This window comes from Pterocles gutturalis, unplaced genomic scaffold (genome assembly GCF_000699245.1).
Source record: "Pterocles gutturalis isolate BGI_N339 unplaced genomic scaffold, ASM69924v1 scaffold9728, whole genome shotgun sequence".
In the NCBI taxonomy this organism is placed as follows: domain Eukaryota; kingdom Metazoa; phylum Chordata; class Aves; order Pterocliformes; family Pteroclidae; genus Pterocles; species Pterocles gutturalis.
In genome coordinates, this window is record NW_010120507.1 from 130,078 (window position 1) to 147,889 (window position 17,812).

At 37.8% G+C, this 17,812-nt stretch overlaps 1 protein-coding gene across 1 annotated transcript in view; it reads left to right on the forward strand.

Moving 5' to 3' along the window:
• Positions 1-17,812, forward strand: part of THSD4 (thrombospondin, type I, domain containing 4) — a 68,586-nt gene that overhangs the window by 25,351 nt on the left and 25,423 nt on the right. Inside the window, exons 3-4 of the mRNA XM_010076930.1 lie at positions 13,338-13,513; positions 17,042-17,138. Coding sequence (XP_010075232.1) covers positions 13,338-13,513; positions 17,042-17,138 — 273 coding nt within the window. The remainder of the gene's footprint in view (positions 1-13,337; positions 13,514-17,041; positions 17,139-17,812) is intronic.

The following is a 17,812-nucleotide window of genomic DNA, read 5'->3' on the forward strand; positions in this document are numbered from 1 at the left end:
GTGCAGCCGAGCTGTGCCAGAAGGCTCAGCTATCACGCTCAGAGCCATTAGCAGCCAGTCCGATCAACTCCTGAAATATAAGAACCAGATTCTAACTGAAATTATGTAACTAGGCCAAACATTATAATCTGCAGGTTCAGTGGGAGTGCACAGCTAAAATATCACATGCCACATTGGAAATAGATCTCTCCTGGAGACTACTAGTCCTGATTGCTGCTTATTATTTCCAAATACTTGGTTTACAGCTATTGCCAGTGAACAGGCCGTGCTTTTCCATGGGGATAAAACTGAAATTCTTGTTGAGTCTTACAAGAGCTGAAGTTCTGAGACTGCCACCTAGAAACTTCAACCTTAGTTATGCCCTGCCTTCTTAAAACAAAGAAATTAATGATGTATAAGTAAGAATGTGGAAACACTTTCTGAAGAAGTACAGAAGTACAGAAAAAAGCACCACAATTATGAGTTACACGTGTTATTCTGCTGATCAATTCTTATGTCCTTCTGAACCACAAGATTTCCCTTGAGATGCTGTGTTTCCTGGAACAGAATAGATGTGCAACTCTGTATATATTTAATATCATTTATCTAGAGATGCAAGAGAATGCATGATTTTGCTCCATTCCTCTGTGTTTTAGTGCTGTCCTTTATCTTCTCCCCATCCCATTTCACTCAGTCTACTTTTGTGCCAGCCCTTCTGGCCATCTCTTCAGTATTTTCAGGACAAACCTGAACAATGGTAAAATGACATACCATTGAAAACAGCCAAATATTTATAGTGACTTCAGAGGAACTGGGAGTTCAGTCATAGCCTCCTACCCTTTCAACTCAAGGGAAATTCCTGTTCAAGGCAAAGAGAATGAGCTTTTTCTAGGTTGTTTTATAGTACTTAATAAAATGTATTTGGACTGTATAATTATAGAGACTGGCTAGTTAAATAAATGGAAAGCTCATCATTCTTTAGCTCATTTACAAAATAATAGGAAACCTGCTCATTTGCAATTATTATTCAGCACATACTGTGCTGACCTTATGATAACTTGTCTCTTACTTCCCCTCCAGTATAGAGGACTGTAAAGTACTACTCATAAAATACAGTTACTGTGTTTAGGAATGATGTCATCTCTTCCAGGATTTCTTTGCTCATTGCAATCCATACACTTTGATGCAAATTGGGAATCAAAACACCCTTGGTGCAGAACTGGATGGTTGTATATTTAATTGTGGTCATGATCCTGACATAGAGCAACATTTGCATATGTAGTTAACAGCATTCCGTTAGTGCCTCCACGCTTGAGTTTAATAAAGCCTGTCACGCTAGAGAGGACTAAGCAGGTTTATTTTTGTGCTAGAGACCTTATAAACATAACACTAGCATAAAGATCAACCTCATCTCTGTTGTTTCCTCTTATTCTTTCATTTGCTTTCTCAGTAAATATTAGTATGTCCTACAGTAGATGCTTTTAGAAACTCACTGTATGCTCCATGTAAGCTATTTAGAGTCACATCTCAACATTTGGGAGTATTGTCTCTGCGTAACTTCCTCCCTATGGAAAGCATGGGAATCGTGTAAGTGTTGTTAATTCTGTACTTAGAAATGATAAAGTTAAAAGTCGTCAATCACTCAAAAGCACCTGTTTGAAAAATGGCAAAAGGCTTTTTATTAGAGCAGTTTTAAAGAAGGGAAGCAATAATAGAAAAAAACCTGAAAATTAAATGCAAATGCAATTAATAAAGAGTGCTTATGCCTTGCTGTGGAAGAATTGACAAAATGCTGAAAATCTGCTTTAATTAACCTTTTTACTTGCGTCATCTAATCTGCTTCATGAACTCTCTATTTCAAAAGTTCCAGCCCATGCACAGACATATGCTTACAGTCTTACTCTAGCAGCTGGGTGAATAAAAGGATTTAAATGCATCCTCTGATTGATTAATGCTACTATTTATATCTTTTTTTCTAAAGATCCCTGTGTAGATTTTCAGTGTTGCACACTCTTCCCCAGTGGGATTGAGTATGATGTGCAGGACAGCAATAATGACACATAAATCACATATTTTTCAAATGTCTTGTCACGCATCCCTGTATGTATGTTTTGTAGTAACTTGCATGTACCAGAGTATCAGAAGTTGAAGCAAGAAAATACAGAGCGTGTTTGTTTCATTTTGCTTCATAGTGTCTACACCTGAATACATCATATGGCTATATGATAAATCGCTTTTGTTTCTCAAAGCCCCTATTATTTATTGCAGCAGTAGTTAATTTTCTGTTCTGCTTTGCTGCCCCAGCATTTTCCTTGTGCTGATGCATCAACATGGCTTTTGGGGTCAAAGCGAAAGAAGGAAGAGGTGTAACTGAGTGAAGAGGAAACTGCATCAGCAGGGGGAAATTAGAGACCAACAGTTTAATGAACACTCCAAAAGGAAAATTACTCTTTGCTGCAGTGGCAGAAAATGAGCATTTCTGTTTGCAGTGGTTAACGGGAAAACTTTTACCTTTAAACAAGTAAATAGTATTCTTTTTGCAGGTAGAAAAAAAAAATCAGGAGTTTTTTGAAAGCTATAGTGGGATTTGTTGCCTGAGGTGATCTGCAAGAACAGGCACATGAGGAGCTCTGAGCAAGATTAAACTTCTTTCTCTCAGGACAATCTCAGAACTATCGTGAAATAAAGAAATTACATAGACAACACTATTCTGCTGTGAAACTTCACCCATGCTGCTGCTTTAGAGATTGGATAAATTGATATATAGAGAAAAAAAGAGAATTACACAAGTGAACCAAAATTGTCTTGCCATTATAATTAAAACTTGGCAAATGTTTTTTTGCCAAAAAGTAACAAGTTCAACAAAAGGCTGAGGCAGGATGAAAACTATGTATGCATATCTGTCAAATTCATCTAGTACTTGTGGCCACAACTCCTTCAAGAAAGCAACAGACGTTTGTGAAACAATATTCAAATGTTTATTTAGACACAATTAAATTTCAGATTCAGTCTACATTTTTCAGAGTCAGAACAAAGGTACTGAGGTTCTGACACTAAAGCAAAACATTTCATTTTGTGCCAAAAGAATATTATTTGGATTTTAGGGTTTGTCTGGTTTTGTTTGCTGAGCTTTACCACCTAGTACAGCTGTAGGAAGGGCAACCAGTTGTTTGGGTTTAGAATGCTTTTAACAGTGGGCTGCAGGGGACCTTAGAATAGGAGTCAGAAAATCTGAAAAGAAAAGTTAAGAGATGGCATGTCTCTTCCAGGCAACAGACCGTTGGAAGAGCTGACAATAATCTGTTTTCTGTGAATGCAGTGCTGCAATCCCAGACACATCTCTGCACATAGTTCAGAACTGAAATGTAGCTTGATCACAGCATTCAGCTGATGAAGCACAAAAAGCTTTTGTAATTTGGCTTTATCAATTCATTAGCATTGAACTTGCTTGTAACATCATCACACACAAAAGAAAAATGTATCAAAACTAGAGGGCATTTCCAGACAATTTTAAGGATTTTAAAATAGTGTCAGATTATTTTGGACCAAAACCAAGGTTCAGTGAAATAGATAAGACAGGAGGAGGAAGAGGTCCTAAAGAACTATCTTAACAAATATCTTATTTATTTTAAGTATGTCCTTGGAAGCAACTGCATTCCGAACGTATCAGCACTTGGTGATTGCATGAAGTCCAGAAAAGGAGGTTGTCCAGAAACTGAGGTAGAACTGGCAATGCTGTTTTCATTAAGCCTGCTGCATGCGGTGTAGAAAAGTGGCCAAGTAAAGCAAATGGCAAAAAGTAAATGAACTCCGAAGGAATTGGATTCCAGCACACTCCTCTAGTATTAGTAGTGAAGATTGGTTTGTGACATCTATATATAACATAGATCTGCAGTACAAAACTGCAGATTCAGAAAAGCCAGCCAAAAATCAGTAATAGAGATGGAAGATAAATTTTCCATCAGCTCAATTGAATTTTCATTCATCTGTTCTAACTTACCATTAAGCAGTCTATTTCCATTCTAACACTAAAGATTATGTGCCCAGTCTTCAAATTAATACAAATTTACTAACTCACGTTAAAAAAAAAAAAAAAAAGCTTTCATAAACATTAGAAAATACACCCAGAAGATGTCTGCTCCCTCACAACTGAAACAACAGTAAATTAAACCTGAGACAGCAGAGCAGGAATCTCTTACACTGGCATTTTTTGACTGTGTCACTGTGGAAGGATAAAACCTGCCAATGTAGAACCTCAGGACAAACTTGGCAAAATCAATTTAATGCAATTCACTGTTTCAAATTTATTCTTATATGAAGCAGGATTTCTTTGATATAATACGAGAGCTGTCCAAATAGAATATTGGAAAAACTCCTTGAGCCAGATTATGCTGAAGAACATAGTGTTGATCTGAAGTCTACTGTTAGTATTTTAGAGAAGAAAGAAAACTGCCTAAGTCTTTCCTTGGAAATAATAGTATACTTGAATGGTCAGTTCCTTGTAATAGTATTGCAAATATGGTCATTTTATCTCCATTTTTATCTACTCTGCACTATGAAAATATTTAAGCATGAGTGCTGTTGTTGCCAGTAACACTATGTGTCATACTTAGTTGGCAATGTTAGGACTACTACTCAGTTCATGGATAATGTGCAACAGTATTTTTGGGAAATAAGCATGTGCCCAAGCTATTCAAAGCTGTGAGGAAAGATGTTTGTTGGGTTTCTAAAAGGTAGATTTTAAGTTCCTACTTGGTGAAAAAATTATTAAGATTTGTAAGGACAGGGATCTAGTTTACACTTATTTGGGGTGACTGTATAGAAAGACAGAACCAAAATTTCAGGTGCTTCTCAGATCCAAATATGAAAAAGTATCTCAGATTTGGATACTTGTGCAGAAGGTTCAAGTTCTTAGGTTTTGAAAAAGGAGTGGAAATACCACAGGACACAGGTTACTCTTGGTTTCAGTCAGCATCTAAAAACCACGTGAAAAGTCATATTATGCTTTTGTATTATGTTTCTTTCTAGTCCTCCGTGAACTGTGGAATAGTGGAAGCATACACAGGGGTTTCTTTGGTCCTAAAGTTTGTATTAGAAAGGATTCTTCTGCATAAGGATTACGTAAGGTCATACAGTACTTCCCAGGGGAGAGTCCCACTCCCTGATCTGGGTCCTGTCTGACACTGTTGGAGCGACCAGTAATGGCTTTGAACTTCCATAACTTTGTCTCAGCTATGCATGGTTAGGAGATGCCCCGTTTTTGTCATGGAGGGTCTGTACCCCTACTCTGTCTTGGTTGCCAGTGAAGAAACCAAATACAGTGCAAGAGATGGAGGTGTCCCACCTGCAGATCCTGTCTTCAGATGGAGTGTATACAGTCTGATCCTAATTTGGGGCCCAGGCAGTGGACTGCTGACCGTTTTCTAATATCCTCAGTTGGCTCTAGAATAAGGGTTTTGTAGGATCAGACTGTTAAAGATCATTTGATTCTTGCTGATTACGAGATTCTTAACCCTACTAATATTTCTTGAATTAAGCTCAGAGTCCTGTGGGAGCTTTGCCATGACCTCGATAGGAGTTAAAATTCAAAAACTCAGAGGCAAATAATATTTAATTCAGTTCACAAGAAGTGGTCCAAATATTCTGTAACTAGGTGTGTTGTAATAATCAGCAAATATTGATGCTTTCAGAAAGGAGTTATTTCAGAGAATCCGTTTGAACTAGTGCATCTTTCATTACTTTAAAACTGTCGAATATTGAGTTTCTAGGCATTTGGCTTTTTTTTCTCTTTGTGCATCAGAGGTACTTTAAGTAGCTTAGTAGCTGTATGCTATGACTTGAAGTATTTCTAGACTGTGGTCAGTATGCTCTTTCTTTATTAAAAATAAAAATAAAGGATCTGAAGTTGTCTTCAGGTACTTTTGTAGAGAGTTTTACTGTCTACACATGTTCAGCAGTAGCTGGTGGTTTGGGGAGTTAGACAGGGGGTATGGCAGCTGGGCAGCAGGCTGTAAGCCCAGGTGAATGCAGTCCGGTTGTTGGAGTTTTCCAACAAATTCCCCACTTTCAAGTCTCTCTTACTGTTGGTTCCCCACTGCCAAGTTCTGCATGCTTTTAACCATGAAACCAACGGACTTTATCTCACAGGACATTTCACCAAAGGTTATCTTTAAGTCATACAACATGCACCAATTCTGCACTGATTTTTGTAATCAAGTGTGTGTATATTTTAGATTTGTCTCTGATAGCTCCATGTAATGTGTTTTCATACAGGAAAAATAAATAGTAGAAGTTGTGTGTTTCTTTCACTTCTTTTGTTGTCGTGCTTATTCAGAGGTAGTCATATGATTTACTGCAGCCGTTTCCAGGCACTTTCTTTAAAGATGCTGGAAGGGCATTGGTGTTTCTGAAGAATTAACTCATTTTTGCCAAAACATTCTTAGACTTTAATTCAACTTAAATGGCAACATAATTTTTTTAAAAAATATGCTTGTTAAAGTAAAACACCCAAAATATGCTCCAAATGTGATGTGTTAAGTAAAAATTGTGCTGAGGTGTGAAAATTGCTACGGTTTGCCTGTAAGATGCTTTGGTTTAATTGGCAGCTGCAAACCAAGTGCAGCTTCAGAGCCCCATCCATGTCACCTGCTCACTTTTGCTAGGTTTCTCGGTTGAGGAAATTTATCAAATAACTTTTTACCATGTTTTATCAATATTTGACTTGCATCTCGACTGCATCTGCGGTTTGTCAAGGTTTCCTGGATTAAATTACCAGCGAGACATTTGCAATTAACTTCAACAGCATAAGCCTTCACTTTGTTTCCCACTGACTGCAGTTGCAAGCGGGCAGTCCTCTTCCCAGAAGAGAGGAATTCCTCTCTGCTTCTCTCTGATTGGGTCAGGACCAAATAAGAGACACTTAATAATTTTAATATGTGGGAAACAACTTGGATTCTGTCTGTCTAAAGACTTTATGTGGTTTGTAAAGCAATTAAGTAGGACTTAGGACACTGTTCTCCCAGACAAAAAGGCCTTAGGACAGAAAATAAGTATACTGTATGACTCTGAACCTTAGTGCTCTTGCCAGGTTTGAGATGTTTCATTTTATTATTGTTACTGTGCCGATGCCATCTTGGGTGAAAACGTACTGCGGATAGTGAGGTCCACGGATAAAATATTTCTCTTAAGATATGAACTGGTTAGAAAAATAGGAGGCATTCAGCAAGAAGTTTGCAAAATATATCAAACTGCTTCTATGGATCGGGATTTACAAAATTCAAATCCAAACTAATGGTTTGTTCCAAAATTTCACTGCAAGTTTTCCCTGTGAATACTCAGCTGCCCAGAACTGTTTCCTTTGAAAACTGTCTAACACCTTCACAGCAGATGTTCAAAATCAATTTATTAGATTTGAAGTCATTCACTCATGCTAAACACTCTTCTGTAGAATTCACATTTTTTTCTTTGCATGTGCAAAAATTTTTTATTGGTATTTAATGCTAAGCTACTGATTTTACTTTCAGTTAATTATTATATTTATTGCAAGTACTTGAATATTTCTTTGGCATTTTTTTCCATCAATATTCAGAAGTATTTAAGCTGGATAAAACAGAGATTCTCTTTTTCTCTTCATATTTTGGAGTATCTTTAAATGATGCTGTTTGATGCTAAGTAACAATTCCCCATGTGTAATGTTGGCAATACCTGACCCATTAACATGATTACTTTGTAAATTATGTATCTCCTAGAGGCAGTTGCCATTTGTTCCTGTTTAATTGCTCACTTTCTTTTGGTCCATTTTTGTTGTACTATGTTACAATAATAATGATAAATTAAGATGGGATATGAACCTTTGCCCTGTAACTCAGGCTGAATGTATTTTTACATTGAGTTTATGTGAACTTTAATTTTAACAAGCAAATGTTTTGGATTTTTCCCTGAGTTAAGACTTAGGAAAACACCATGAGAAGAGGCTTTTCTTGCATAATGTGAACTTACTATTAAATGAAAAGTTCTGGAAGTCTTGAAATCTTTTTCTGTGATAGATTTAATGAGTCTTGTTATTAATTTACATTCTTTAAAATATCTGGAAAACTGATTTTGTTCAAACTTAACTTGGTAGCTGGAAATATATTCGGATTTTTCATATACAGTTGTTTCTCTAACCTCTGCAGTGGATCTGTACATGTAATATTCTTTTCTTGACTCACCATTACTGCATTGTGACTGACTCATGACCTTTTCCTTTCTTCAAGGCGGTTATTTCCACACGGACAGTAAATACCAGAGAGTGAATTATTTTATTGTTCACGCTAATTTATTATCTTGCAGGTGAATAACCTTAAGGTGGTCATATTCCAGCTATTTACTTTGTGTTCAGAGTTGAGAAGGGCTAGAAAGACTTTCTGATCAGTTCTAACCAAGTGGGACCCGGAGTCATTGGAGAGGAGATCAGACAAGAGTTCTGGAAACAGGGGACTGCAGAGGAGCAGAAAATTAACCAGGCTGTTACCTTGTGTCTGATAATATGCTTATTAGCTACTGTCATGATAATGAGAGCACATTTGAAATCTCTCTTCAGGAGATATGCAGTGATATCAGTTTTTTTTCTAAGTTCCTCTCTGTCTGCTTGAGCAGCACTAGGGACTTGACCTCCGGAAGGAGAGTTCTGAGCAGAAGAGCAAAAATGGTTTTACTTGAATTGTGTCTACACTGATTTTTTTTTAAAGGTGGGTTGGGTGTTTTTGGTGGTAATACTGTAAGGGAGATGCTGTAGTTCTAATAAGGAAATTGCCTATTTGAAATAGTTGAGTGAAACTTTTAAAAACTGCAACACCCAACACCAACACCTTAGCTGTTGAATTAGCCACATCTTAAGGGAAAAGAGAAAGAGGAGTGACTGGTTCATACCAGAACGACTGGGTTAGTAAATGGTAAGGGGCACTGCAGTTTTTCCTGTGTGAGATTCTTCATTTTCTGTTGCATACTTAAAAGTTTTATAGGAAGTTTTGATACAGGCTGGGTGATGTTTTTCACAATAAATAATAATAATGGTAATAATGGGCTCTTTTTACTTGGAGCCTAGCTTTGATATATACTAAGGTCACATCTTTGTTTATTGTTCTAGTTCTGAGTATTACAAACCTTTTTGTAGGGTTGGTTTTTTTGTTTTAAATCCACCTGAGAGCATGAAGTAGTTGCCGACATTCTGGAGCTGGAGCATGTTGTGAGCTGGAATCAAGAAAGTTGGAAAGATTGAAAACTGCAATAAAAGGGAACTATAGTAATGGAATTATCTTTGAAGCAGTGGAGAAAGAGATTTTTTTTAATTTTCTGATTGCAGTGATGTAGTTCTAATTAGGATTACAAAAGCTACACATACAAACCATCAAACATAACTTCTAGCTGGAAATACTGACCTTGAAAGTGGATGCAAGTTCATTGTTTCCAGAATTTCACTCCGTTGCACCATGGCATCGACTACCTTTGATTTCAATTATCTTATGCTATTTTTTTCTGGAGTTATAGGGGAAGCTGTATAGAATTGTTAAACAGGAAGACAGGAGCTGCAAAACATCTTTAAAAGGAAAGGAAAACTGTAAGCAGAACTGTAGAAAATTAATTAATACTCTTCAGATACATGAAGTACAAATCTTAACGTATGGCCTGTTGAGATTTTGCCATAGAACTGTAGCCCAGGCAGAAGGGTTGATCCGAGTTTGTATCCTGAAATATTCCGTATCTCTAGAACAAAACGTTACTGAAGGGCACTTTGCAAAACACAGTTTTTTAGTTCAGAAGCTGATCCCAGGATGAAAGATAGATGAAATCAGCTACAGACTGTACGAGGAATTAATAGTACAGCTTTTCATAATCTTTCATGCTTTGGCTAAAAAATATTAGCACCATAAAAATTCTTCAGGGGGCAGAGTTGAGGTGGTAGCTGCAGAGTGATCAAAAGATAAAAGAGGCACATTTTCCCTGTTTATGGGGAGGCCTCTTTCAGACCTGTCATATGATAGATTTGAAATGGAAGTTTAATGGACTCTTAGTTTCTCATACAGCCATCTTTCTACATCTTCATTATTAACAACAATTCAATCTTAGCCAGCTCGTTCTTTTTTCTGAGCTCTTGATAATTCATTTTTTTGTTTATCAGCAATATAAGAAAAACTACTCAGATAATGAAATTGAAGAAGTGTTCCATGTTCAAAAACAATGTCAAGCCAGTCTCCAATAAAAACATTTACTCCACGGTTGTTTGAATTAAAATATAACAAGTGTAAATAGCATGTAAATAGTTGGACTGGATTTCATTTTTAACCTGTATGCAATAGTATGTGAGTCATAATTTTTTCCTCCTAGCACTGTATGAGTAAGGATGATGCCATTTTCATGGCTGTTGTATAAAATAGTTTTCAACTCTCTGTTGATGGTATAGACTGTTTTGTTAATGTGTCAGAAAATGAGACCTGGAAAGCAGGTGGATGTATGATAGCTCTCGGCAAAATAAACGTGTAGCATTAGGTAACGTAACATTTCAAAATGCATGGATACATTTTTACAGAATCTGATCCAGAGCCGTTAACGTAATTTAAATTTTTTACTTCACTTGCAAGCTAAACGTAGCAGGTTCATGATTATGTCAGATATTTTATTGCTCTTTGGGAATGATACAGACCAACTTTGCTTTCCTCCAGAAGTCCAAAAAGGTGGGAACTTCTCCACTGCGACTCATGCCTTCTGAGTTAGGTGGGTTTAGCTCTGTCTAGACACTCAAATCCACCAAGTATTTTGCATAGGGAGAAGTAAAAATCTGAAACTTCACCCATCAAGGCTCTCTAGAGGGAGAAGTATATATTTCCTTGAATGTAAAGACTGCCAACAATATGGGCTTCTTTCTCATAGGTTCAGAACTGGTGGTAGCCATCTGCTTTGATCCTTAACCTTCCTATGTCTTTACAGTGTAGAAAGAAGGGAATGCAGTAAGGTAAAGTTTTAAACATTATTTTAACTACTTTTATACCCATTCTGTTTAGTTTCTACCTCATGTTCCTTTTAATGAAAAAAAATTCAATCCTATCAAAAATTTTTCTTGCAGAAACTGGGATACTAAAACACTTTGAATCTTGCAACTTAACAAGGCAAGGACACTGAGAGTGCCACTATCCCTTCGCCAGGTTCTTCTGTGCTGGGTTGGTTTTAAGCCTGGACATCAGCTCAGTCTTCTAGTAGGTTACAGCACTTGCTCTGGGGGTCAAGGTAGTGATCTGGGCAGTTCCCTGTATTTTATAGGGACAAAAGTGATATGTTTCATAAGATATTGTAAGAATATGCAGCTGGCAAATCTAAAATCATCTGCTCAAGATATAGGTCTTAGCCTAGTAGACATAGGATATTATGAAGTTCAGACCTTCAATATCAGGATGTTCCTTTGCAGCTATTTACTTTTATTAATTAATAAACCAAACCAAAACTACCAGTCCAATCCCTTCTTGAATTTTGTTGAAGTGTTCCCGTCAACAGCTTCTTGCTGGATGGAAGCTGATAGGCGTATAGACACATATTGTGTGAAAAGTATTATTTTTGAATTTAAAAACTTTTTTTTTCATTACTTTCCCTTTTTTTTTTAATTGGAGTAATTGATTTTTAGTCCATATGTCTGTATTTGTCTGCATCTTTATAACCATGGAATTGTCTCAATAACAGGGGGTTTTCTTTCAACAAGTGAGTACTTGAAGAAAAGTAATGAAGTGATTGACACGGTTTCTGAAATGTGGCAATAGCATTACACTTAAAATCACTAATTTGTGTAAAAGAACAATTATATTTGCAGAGTGGTTCACTATTGCTGTATTTTTTTTTATCTTAGTGCGCCTTTACATTGACATTTTGTACTGTTTCTCCCCACACGGTCACACTGATGTTCTTCACCGAGAGGCCTGCAGCAAAAGCAGAAAGACTGCTTCTGTTGATTCATTCCGTTAATTCAGATGTCTGGAATATATAAGAACAATTTTAAGTTTCTTCTCTAATGTGTATTACTTTGGAATTAACGGCATACATTTGATTTCCCCATCATTTAGGCCATGCATACGTAGGCTTTCCAAGTTTTTCCCAGCAGCATAAATAGTTGTGTATAAAGCTGAGAGCATTTCAATTGAGTGTCGCAGTTGTTGTGACAGGACAAAGAAGAAACAGTCTCTGGAATAATTGGGTCCTCAACTGCAAATTTTATAAGTTCAAAGCTTGTACCTTGAATTTGCATTTAAAAATAAATTGCCAAGAATCCTACAGCCAAGGATATTGGTGGATTTTGTTGTGTATTTTAAAGTCTATATTTAAAAGCAAATTCTTTTGTAATAAAATTGAAAATCTTTGAGTAGAGACTTTAGAGAAAAGGTCATGTCTTTCCTGCGTACTTAAATGGTGTCTGATGTGGTTTCAGCCTCAAGATATTGCTATATTTTAAATATAGAACTGTAATATTGCATGAAATTATGCACATATATGTGGCAGGAGTTTCTAACCTTAAGGACTTAAAATTGTAGTTACATAGATAAAGGAAGTAGGAACAAGAAGGAGCAGAGGCACCTAGAAGTCGGTGACTTCCCCATGATGACAAAGGGAATACACTGCACAACTGGATACTGAATCCGTATTTTATCCTTCCCTGGCTAGTGTCTGGTTTGCAAAGTCACTTCTCCTCATGCAGGAGATCCTAGTGGCATTTTCATAGAGCTCATCATTCCAAACAGTGCTGCAGATCAGAGCTCTGCAGGGGTTCTAGCAAAAAAAAAATTGTGTTCTGAAAAGGAAATGGAGGGAGTAGCCAAATGGCTTCATGAAGAATAATGGGAATATTTGGTGACCCAGGCTACTGATGTGTCCCTGAATTATTTCATGCCTCTGCATTGTATAATGTACTGATTTTCTGTATCTGCCTCTGTGTTTTGTTCTGTCTAAATCACAAAATAGTCAATTCAGTGGGAAGGAAGTGGAGGAAAACAGCTTCCTCAGCATCCGTGCGTGGTCAGTGTATGCGGCTGGCTGGCTGGCTGAGTCACATAACAACCTGTAACAAACTGTTGAAAAAGGTTTCCAAGCTATCTTTGATTATTCTTTCTTTTTTTTGCAGCATAGACATACCAAGTGCTCGGACAAAGTTTTCTAAGCTTGGGGTTTTTTGCACAACTACTAATATAACTCTGTTCTTTTCCACAGCCATGCAGCTTTGTCCGCTGGCGCTGGAGAACACCTGACAGCGTAATCCACTTTGGGGATGGGATTGGGCACCACTATGTGAGGGGGATTTCCTCTGATCAAAGTTGTTGTGTTTCTGTCCCCATCCTCTACAGCGCTGCGGAGTCGATCAGGACGATCCATCATCAATGGAAACTGGGCAATTGATCGACCTGGGAGATATGAAGGTGGTGGGACAATGTTCACTTACAAACGCCCAAACGAAATCTCCAGCACTGCAGGAGAGTCATTTTTAGCTGATGGACCAACAAATGAAGTCCTTGATGTCTATGTAAGTTTCTTGTATTTAGATTAATCTTCCTGATTGGAAAAAAAGTTCAGTTCATTGTTACCATGCCACACTAAAATTGCATTCAGTACCAATTCTTTGTTACTGTTTTGTTCCTTTAATTTAGAATTTTTTTTGATACTGTCTTCTTGCTTGCTGTTACTCCCATCTTGCTTCAGTTACAAGAAATCTAAATGACGATTAAGCTTTTTTCTCTCAGACTTTGCTGACCCAGTAAAACCAATTTTAGTTGCTCAGTAAAATGGAGGTAAAGCATACAAATGTGTGGGGTTTTTAGTGAACTGGATTTTCGCTGGATAATCTCCTACTCAAGCAAATTTGGCAGAGTTTCATTTTATAGTGAACTGAAGCAAATACCTAAATTGGACAACGCCTCTCACATTGTAAAACTCCAAAAAACTACAGAATGTAGGATTTGAAGCATGGCAGTTTTAATATGAAGCTGTGCTAGGAGAGCACAGATAATAGCCATTTGAGAAACGAAGAGAGAAGACAAGTTGTGGATAAGAGGAAGGAATCATATTGAAAAAGCTGGGACAGGCTTTTACTGCGTCATATCAAAATAAAAAATATAACTGGAATTAGTTACAGCTTATTCAAAGATAAATTGTGTGTCTGAGATGATACACTTTCCCATGGTAAAATCCATTCATTGAAAAAACTAGATTAACTGATAATCTGGTTGTTTCATCCAGTTAGGCCTTTTTTTGCCCTTAAGTGCAATATGGGGTGGAAAAGTGAGTGTGCTGGGTTGTTCCATAGAAAAACGAATAGTAACTACCCTAATTACGCAGCTGGGAAAAGTTAGATGTTGGCAAAGTTATTCCTCATGTGCTATATGGTGTCTTAATAAAGCAATGTAGTAATTATGCAAACATTGCTGCTTTTTGGATAATTTCTAATTGTTTACAAAGTAAGACTGGCAAAAGCCTGGAAGATTAAATGGTTGGGCTCCTCGATTCTGCAAGGCAGACTCCATGTTTTTAAAATACAGGTGTCCTTGTGTAGTTACAGGATGCTGTGAGCTGAGGTTTGGTTTAAAGTTTTTGTTGTCCGCTGATTGATGCCTAATTCATAATGACCAGGAGAGAAGAGGATCAGGAAATGGATTAAACAGATATTTCCAAAGTAATGCCATAAAAAACCCTTAAGCTTGAATTTGTCGTATTTCAGTGTTTTACTTCAGGCTTAGTCTCTTCTCTTTTTGCTTTTGCAATGAATATAAGAAAGCTGGCAAGATGGGCATAGCTTTATCGGTTTTTCTCTGTGGCTGCTACTATGGATTGCCACATCTGTTGTGCTGGACTCTTATCTGAGATATTTCTTGTAGATATGAGGAATACCACAATTCATTATAAGCTGATAGTTTCATGTCGTTTTCAGTGTGATGTGGGAAGATAAAAACGGATAGTGCGAGATGAAAGAAAATCAATCATCAGTATGGCACAGCCTGTCTGATAGGTTTGAAATTTGTGCAGATCCAGATGTCTTTTTTCAGACTTTGTCTTGCAGTTCCTGAATCATGTTATTCTCTTTTCATCCATGCTCACGATCTTTATACTTTGTGTAGAAAGATGAAGAGATTTGCAGATGGGAACTCCACATGGCTTTTTCCTGAGATCATGCTGTCTTTCTTCCACTCTAAAAATGGGGAGGAAAAATCTTTCTGAGTTAGGCAGGTTATAATTAGCAAGCTAAAAAGAGATGCAAGTTTTGTCCAAGTGTGGAGTATACATTGCTACAAGGACTTAGGTCTACTAACTCAAAGAAAAACTATAGTGTAATTCCAGCTACTTCCCTGCAGGACAGTTGTGACAATATATTCCTAGGGACTTCGTGAGTTCAGCTCTTTATAACATGCGCCTGTCAGTTGTTTTGAGAAACGTGATGGAAAAGCCATGGGAACCATTGGAAAGCTGTTCCTGGAACCACATTAAGAACAGGGTCTTGGTTCAGGAAGGTGAGGGGTACTCTTCTGCTGAAGTCAGCTTCACAGTGCTCAGTTCTCTCAGGACCAAACACAAAGAGGGTGTATTTTTTGGATAACAAAGTGATGTGGGAAGGCCCAACCTTGCAAAAAAATAACTACAGGCAATGCATTATTAGATGGTTCAGAAAAGTGAATGACCTCTGAGGGACAGTTTAGAGGAACAGCTATTATATTTGGCAACAGAAATGTGATTTCGGCATAAGGAAAAACAAAGATCTGAATCCCTAGTTGGCGTTAATTGGTGTGACAAATTTAGTGAAACCTTGAAGTGTAAGTGTGCTCTGCTGGGTCATAAAGCCGTTGGTGTAGTAGGACTTTTTTGGCTTTGGCGTATGGTTTGTCAGAACCAAAGAGCTAGTGCAAGCTCTGGTATTTGTTTTGTTTTGTTTTTTAAAAAGGTACTTTATGTTAAAGTGTAATCTGAGGCTTCCAACAGGAACAATCCCTGCAGAGAGTTCAGGACTTTTCAAGCAGCAGTGTCAGTAGAAGCAGTACTGAAGCAATCAAAGCTTAACTAGTGCAGTTAGCAGCTGATGGCATCCCTGCGTTCCTAGCGTATGCTCAGGCTCTCAGCAGCAGCAATGTAACACAAGCCAGTGGGATATGGAGCGTGCTGCTAACAGTTTTAAAAAGCTTCCATAAACTACTGTCTTGCTCAGGTCTTCTTATGCCTAACTGCTTAAACAAGCACACAAGAAGTGACGCTGACTTGCAGAGATGTGCTCATGTCAGCTCACGTGGCCTCGTGCAGCAGGTTCTGAAACCATTCAGCTTCGTTTGCACACTGAAAGGAGAAAACCTTATGGTTCCTGCCTGCGTTTCATAAAGACTGCTGTGATGGAGTTGTTGTGGCTGCTCTCAGTGGGAGTCTGTCTGAACTTACATTACATCTTCATTCAGTTGAAAATTAACAGGGAAGGATGCAGGAGGGCTGCACGGGTGCTCTTTGGCTGCTGTAACAAGTGTGTGGGCCTTTGTCATCTGTTTATTGAGCAGTGCCAATGGTGAGGGCGCAGAGTGTTAGTAATTTGAGATAGCCGATCGTTGAGTCTCCATTGAATGGTGCAGAAGTAGCTGCACGGTGATGAAAGGAACAGGTTGATTTGTGAGATGGTACACAGAGAATAACAGTATGTGCTGTTTGCGTGTGCTCTGTTCAAACACAACCAATAAACCTTAAAAAAGGCAGTTTGCTATATTTGTAGATTGGGGTCTGTGGTATTTATTTTCCTCTGCTTTGTTTCTTCCTTGCTTATGTTTGCTCAGGCATCTGTCAGGCTCCTTCTGTCTGAGAATGTTTTGGTGCCCTTAGCTCAGTTGCAAACGTATTAACCTGTATTTTCTTAATTTTTTCCCGAAACAAATATATATTTGCATTTTTTTGGAGACAGTCTTTAATCGTTGTTTCTGTCCTGACCAATGACAAATAATGTTATGTAGCTGATCAGTTCAAGTATATATTTACATATTAGTAATATAAGAAGTGGAAGAACTGAATATATGGCTGTTTTTCTTTTTAGATGATACATCAGCAGCCCAACCCAGGTATACATTATGAATATATAATTCCAGGAGACAACGTCATTAGTCCTCAGTTGCTTGCTCACAGGAGGCCAGGTAAAATGCCGTTATTTCCTATTATTAAACACATTTTGTTACCCAATAAGCTAATGGAGAAATTCATACCATTAAATTCAGTGTAAATACTTCCGCGGATGTGGGAGAGGCCCATAATTTCACCCTGCATATTGAGAGAGAATTCTGTATAGATTTGGTAACTTCAGTGGATTTATACTGGCAGGGATTATTTATCCTGTAGCAGGAAATCTGGTCACATACTTCTACTTTCACTAACAGTTTTGTTGTTAAAATGTTAACCATGGCTTTGCTTGAGCTGGAGTGTTGTAACCAAGTCTCAAAGATGAAGCAGAACGTGATTTTTCTCTTCAGAGTTTGAGAATTTAGAACAACCATTGGCAGTTTCTCTCTCTGTTGCCTTCCCAAACTAGAATCTGGACACCTCGTGCTCTTGACTGAGCTGTGGGTGTGTACTGTGTGTACTGGTATGAAGTTCTGAAGGACAGTAGGAAATTTGCAGGCGAGTTTGGTTCCACTTTTAATGATCATCACTTGCCTTGACAGATTTCTAAGCATGTTTGCAGTCTGTTCATAATGAAGAGCAGCTGTGCTGTGACATAGAATCATAGATTGGTTTGGGTTGGAAGGGACCAAAAGATCATCCAGTTCCACCCCCCTGCCATGGGCAGGGACACCTCCCACTAGCCCAGGTT